This window comes from Sciurus carolinensis, chromosome 6 (genome assembly GCF_902686445.1).
Source record: "Sciurus carolinensis chromosome 6, mSciCar1.2, whole genome shotgun sequence".
In the NCBI taxonomy this organism is placed as follows: domain Eukaryota; kingdom Metazoa; phylum Chordata; class Mammalia; order Rodentia; family Sciuridae; genus Sciurus; species Sciurus carolinensis.
In genome coordinates, this window is record NC_062218.1 from 42,202,792 (window position 1) to 42,209,061 (window position 6,270).

The window sequence follows — 6,270 nt, forward strand, 5'->3', positions numbered from 1 at the left end:
TGGTACCCAAGTGCTGGCTTATTGACTGTGCTTGAAATACAGGAAGTGGTGTCTCACTCATAAGCACCTGTGAGACAAAGTGTTACTGCTGGTGTCTTTCAGCCTGGTCTTCTAGTCTGAGAAGGCCTCTCGCCTGCAGTTTCAGGATATCACAGGCAAGGGAAGAGGAAAGTCAGAGCTCATGTATGGATAGGTATCTCTGGCTTCAAACCTCAGTTTAAGACAGACAAACACAAAGTTTCATCCATCTGTTTTTGTTCTCAAGTTTGAAAAAGAATGAATGTAAAATGAACACAATTTGTCATCCAGTAAAGATTGTATTGATACATTCTGACCTTTTCTAAGATCTTCATTTTAGGCCCTAAAGGAAATTGTTTAACAAACATTGAATTCTCTTGATCAGTGGGTTTAGTGAGAGACCTAGCAATCAAATCTGTGATTCTAAGTAGAAGGGAAGGAAACTCACTCTTATTGAGTGCTGTGTTCCAAGAACTGTTAAAAAAGCATTTATGTTTTAATTATACTTCACATTCACATCAACCCTAGGAGGAAAACACTACAATGAACCTCATTTTGTAAATGAGGAAACTGAGGCACAGAAAAATCAATGTTTTCCTGGGCCGTTTGATTCATAAGGTTCAGAATAAGGATTTGTGACCACTATTAAGTGTTATCACTCTGTTATCCTGACAACCTCTTTAACCAAGTATTTAAACTCCCTTTTATACTGAAGACACTTAGCAGGAAGGTGAAATAACTCACTAACTGGTAAATGATTACTAGCTGGTAAATGACTGGATTCAATCAACAATCTATCAGCAAAGTCCATCCCTTTTTCAGTATATAGAACTGTTGCAGGCTCTGGACAGGGTTCTTTACTCTGATGTTTCAGAAATTGCTTTTTGTTCAAGAGGGTCATGAATTGTGAAACATAAAAATATTAGGTTTTGGAATAAGTGTACCTGGATGGATTCAGAACTTCAATGGTTGCATGTTATTGGAAAGGTCAATTCCCTGTCCCCTCTGCTTTAAAGTTAGATCAGAGCCTCCCTGAGTGTTCAGTCTGCAGTAGGCTCCGAAGAGCTTCCCTCTTTCCCGGGTGTCTTGGATCTGGAACAGGCACCTCAGGATTATTCTTTTTTCCTCCTTCTCCTGGATCCCACCTCTCTGGGAGTTGGAACTCCCTAGTCTGAGATGACATATAAAGGACAAAGATTCTTCTTGGTGCAGCAATTCTGGTCCAAAAGATACAGTTTCCATATTTCTGTCTTCATAGTTCACATAGCAGAAATTAAAACTTTATAGGTGACATGGGTTTAAATAAGTTGAGAAACTTTTCCTAAAATATGGTACCAATGTTGAGGAAGATATCCCATCAGGCCAGTGTATCCAGTAAAGTAAAATGATTCAGTTCACAGAGAGACTGTGAAAAAGTAACACATGCCTCTCCAGACTCAATTCATATGGATGCCTGAGTTTCACCTGTGATGATTTATTTATTTATTAATCCTACAGCTTTGTTCCTTATCCCATCAACTTATTGGGGGTGGAGAATATGTTAGTCTCTTCTTATTCACATTTTTTCTTTTTTTACAGTTTCATTTACCCAAGTCAACCATGGTCCATGAATCCAGTACAGTATAATAAGATGCTTTAACTTAACTTTTTATTATGGTGTACTTTAACATGACTTTTATTATAGTGTACTGTTATCATTGTTTTATTAGCAGTAATGAAAAATAGTTTTCTCATTAGGAGTTTGGCTAGGATGGACCCAGTCCAGTTTGCAGCTAAAAATTACTTTCTCCTAACCTCCACTCTACTCACCAAACTTCCTTGAAGAAAAAAATACTGTTTATAAAACTGACTGGGTAGAAAAGTCTAGATAAAAGCAATTTTAAAATAAGATGTTTAGGGTGTAGAAGGAAAATTGAAAAAGAAGCAAAGAGACTTTAGAGAGGAAGGAGAGAAGATCAAAAGCCAGAAAGAACAGGGTAAAGAAAGTCTTAAAATTCACCACCTGCTTGTGTGAAAACCTTGACTGACTTATTTCGACTCAGGACATGCAGGCACAAGTCACGGAGCCTAACGGTTTGTGAATCCAGGGCTCTCATAGTTGACAGAAAGAAAAAGTCCTGAGATACAGAGAAATGTCTTTCCAGGAAAGACAAATGTATTGCTGTTTTCATGTTTATTTGTTCTGTTGTCATTCTTTCCCCATCTACTACCAATTAGATTCTAGCATGGAGGAAGACATGCGCCCCCAGCAAAACTTCTCTAAGTTGAAAGTACTTATTTTTGACCATTTATACCCTCTAAGTCCTCAAGTCTTCAATAATTATTTTGAAAATATATGGTTCACTCACATAACTTAGCGTAACTTTGTGGAGTTACCAAACTTTCAAAAAAAACTAGTTCGTTTCCTTGCTTGATCTATTCTACTCACTGTCAAAAAAGAATACATATGTACAAATTTGAAAAGTTATAACTCCAGACCCTTAATTTCTTTTTCTTTTTAATAAGCATTGGAGATCACTGCAAAAATCCCTTTCAGTTCTCACATTTATTATTCTGTATAATAGAAAATGATACAGGACTTAAAATTTTTCATGATGCCCCAAATTGACAAGGAATAATGAATATGTAATGAGTAAGACTCACATTCACCACTGTGTGAAATTTCCCTTACAGTAAGTGGATTTACTTTCGTGTTTAAATGATACAGGATCTTTCAAGAGGCTTCTCATGCCAAGCCTAGAGCATGAGAACACATTTAAATTTAACACATTTAAAGTTAATCTGGATACTTCAGAAATCTCCCTAGCACTCTGGCCATGGTGTCCCTATCACGTTCCCTGCCAGCTCTCAAGACCTACACTGATGACCATTGCTATTTGATAAACATTTCTCTGTAATAGCCCTGCAAAAAAGATGACAGCAAAGTAGAAACAACTCCAACTAACTATGCTTTGAAGTCTCCCGAAATGTTTCCCAGAACTCTTTAAGTTTGCATGCAGTCTCTTACTAGGAGACATTATATATTTGACCAATGAGAAAACTAGAAAGATAAAAATTAAGCAACTTCATAAATGTCATTCTCTTGAAACCTAAGGTCAATGAAAAACATTTCTCAAGTCTATGAATTAACTGTATGCCCAGAATTATCAATGTTGTTAAATTAGATTCTATCCAAAGGCATTAGTATTTATTACCTAAGTTTAAAAAAATCATTTATGCTATGTTTTGTATTTTCTCAACAGATTGGATTCTTCAAAAGGCCACTAAAGAAGAAAATGGAGAAATGAAGTATTTAACAAAAAAATGACAATTATTCAATGATCTATCCTCAGGTTTGCCTCAAATATGTGACATGAAATTTATAAATATAATCAAAGATATGGTCACATAACTATGCAATCCATCAGGGATTAATCACTTGGAAAATGACATATCAAGCATGATCCAAAAACAGTACCACAAAGATCTATTTTATAAAGGGATGAAAAATATTTTTAAATAATTACTCATTTTTGTTGAGTAAGCAAAACTACAGTGTTTAAAGAAGTATCTCTTCAAATGTTTATTTGTATAGTAACAAATAGGCCACCACCTATAAAGTATTTAAGGAATGCAAAAAAAAGAGCTTAATGATCATCAAAACATTTACTTCCAAAACAATGTAATTTAAGTTTTCTCCTTGATTACTAGTGGATATCCACATTCAGCATGACAATCAGCATTTTTCAATGCCAGGAAAGGAATTGCCTGATAAAGATCACTTCTCTCAATTCAAATGAGAAAAATTTCCCCTAACAGAATCCATGTACAATATAGACTAAAATAAATCAAATTATACCACAGAAAATACATTCAACATCTTTGTGTTAGGTTCTGTTAGTCAGAAAGCTTTTTTTCCTTTTTCCCAATGTGATTGGAAAATAGTGCAATTGAGCTGGAATTCCATGTAGAATAGAAAATCAAGAGAGAGTCATTGTATAAAAACAAGTGCACTGAATGGATTAATTTAAATTTTACGTAATATGCTTAATTTTGATATTGAGCTCTAAAACACAAAACTCTTTTATACAGAAAAATAAGCGCTTAAAGCAGTTTTGTGTAGCATTAACAGTGATTTTTCATGAAAAGCCACATTGTGTGGGGTACATGCCAATATAGTTTCTGAATGGAACATGGCAGTAGAGATAGATGCCCCTGAAATGCTGAGAAATCATCTTTGCTGAGCACTTTTTGAATGCTCGGGGTTCTAGGATGTTACGCAAAGTAAGAGTTTCCTCAACTCCTTGGTACAGGGTTCATTCAAACCCCCCAACTGTGAGAATATGTTTATTTTAACTTTTTTAAAGTATTTAATTTTCCAAAAACATTTCTTATTTTTACAAAAAGGCACTATTCCATTTAAGTATTGCCTTTTACCAAGAAGTCACTGCTTTTAAATAGAACCCCAGAGATGTATTTTCAAGAATTTAGGGTTTGAAAGCTCAAACCAACAGAAGGATAACCCACCTTTGTATGTACTTCTTTGTTCTTTAATTGTTATAGCTCCTTAGATTTCACTGTAGCATCACCTCCCAGGTTGCTCTGTTTCTTAGGAAAATAACAATGAATGAATGTATAGTAGCTGCATGTGTGAACTACTGCTGTATAATTTGCTGATACTTCTGCAACAACTCTTCTTCTCCAATTGATTTGCCATCACAATACCGGAATCTGTCGATATCCTGAAAGTGCTAAGCTCTGCTTTCCTCAAAAACACAGCAAATCAACAGAGAAATCAAATGCCATGGGTTTAATTTTCTCTACTACTTTCTGAGGAATTGTCTAAGGATTCAGAGTCAGCCTACCTCTTGACTCTCCACCCCTCCATCTAAGATTCTGAAAGCCAAAGGGATGTGCCTGGGGGATCCAAGGTCATTTGGAGCTGGAAGAAAGGGTAAATTTGTCCAGAGCTTTGATGTCCTCCTGTTGGTCTGTCACTGTTCAGAAATATCCATTTTTGGAATTTCCTCCATTCTCACTATCTCCCTCCAAGTTCAGAAATCATTTTCCCCCACGGGGCACGATTGTGCGCATGCCTGTAATCCCAGCGGTTCAGGAGGCTAAGGCAGGAGGATCTCGAGTTCAAAGTCAGCCTCAGCAACATAGTGAGGCCTTAAGCAACTCAGTGAGACTCAGTCTCTAAATAAAATACAAAAAAGAGCTGGGGATGTGGTTCAGTGATTAAGTGCCCCTGGGTCCAATCTCCAGTTTAAAAATTAAAAAAAAAAAAAAAAAAAAAAAAAAACGGAAAAAAAGAGAAAGAAATCATTTTTCCACCTATTCTTTCTTTGCCAGTAAAACTCAGGTTCTCTCTTATTTAGAGTTAAAGTTACACAACTCCAGTGCTCACCTGCTGAGCTGCCCTGCTCCAATTTAGCACCTTCTTAGAAGTAAATCTATCATACAATTTAAATTCACACTTGGCATCTGTGACTGCTAGTGCTAGAGAAAGCATTTGCTGCAATATGAGTGTGTATATTTAAATTAAAAGCACTATTAAGCCAATAAGCACATTTTGAACTTCAAAGAAAGGAGAGGAAGAGCTGTTTGGCCAGAGCAAATAACTGTCAAAGTCACTTAACTGCCACAACTTTTAGCACAAGTCATTCATTTTTATTAGTAGAATATTTAATGAACCAGAGATTCTATTTCTCTAATATTGTAATTTGTTGAGGTCTATATGAGTGCCTCTACATTCATGCACGCACAGATACACAATGAATACAAAATTAACACCAAATGACAGGGTTTGCAGAAAATAAACACAGAAAAGCTACCAGCTAGAAAAGTTTGATTCCTTTACTTTTCACATAGTATTCATTTTCATTAATATTTAGGTTTAGCTAACGTTTCTACAACTACCTAAAAATATAAATGCAGAGACTCCGATTTTAAAATGTCAACAGATATCCCATATTAGCTTTGTGCAAATGTTTTAAATCATATTAATGATTAAGAAATATACTAAACTCTACCATTTTATTTTAAAAGTTAATAAGAAAAGTGGGTGATATTTAAGACTCTTTATGTATTTATGAGCTAAAATAAATTGCCCAAGTCTCTTTTACTTCAGTTTGATATTTTTTAAAATATGGCTATTGCTTCCATTGTAATCAAACTATGTATGCAATCCTTTTGCTTACCAAACCTGCAATGGTATATTGCTAAATTATTTAACAACTAGCTCTCAAAGATGAAAAATTTGTGATTTTG

At 35.2% G+C, this 6,270-nt stretch overlaps 1 protein-coding gene across 1 annotated transcript in view; it reads left to right on the top strand.

Annotated features, from left to right (window-relative positions):
* Positions 1 to 5,207, top strand: part of Itga1 (integrin subunit alpha 1) — a 152,248-nt gene extending 147,041 nt beyond the window's left edge. Inside the window, exon 29 of the mRNA XM_047554870.1 lies at positions 3,261 to 5,207. Coding sequence (XP_047410826.1) covers positions 3,261 to 3,305 — 45 coding nt within the window. The 3' untranslated portion in view covers positions 3,306 to 5,207. The remainder of the gene's footprint in view (positions 1 to 3,260) is intronic.
* The last annotated feature ends 1,063 nt before the right edge of the window (positions 5,208 to 6,270 follow it).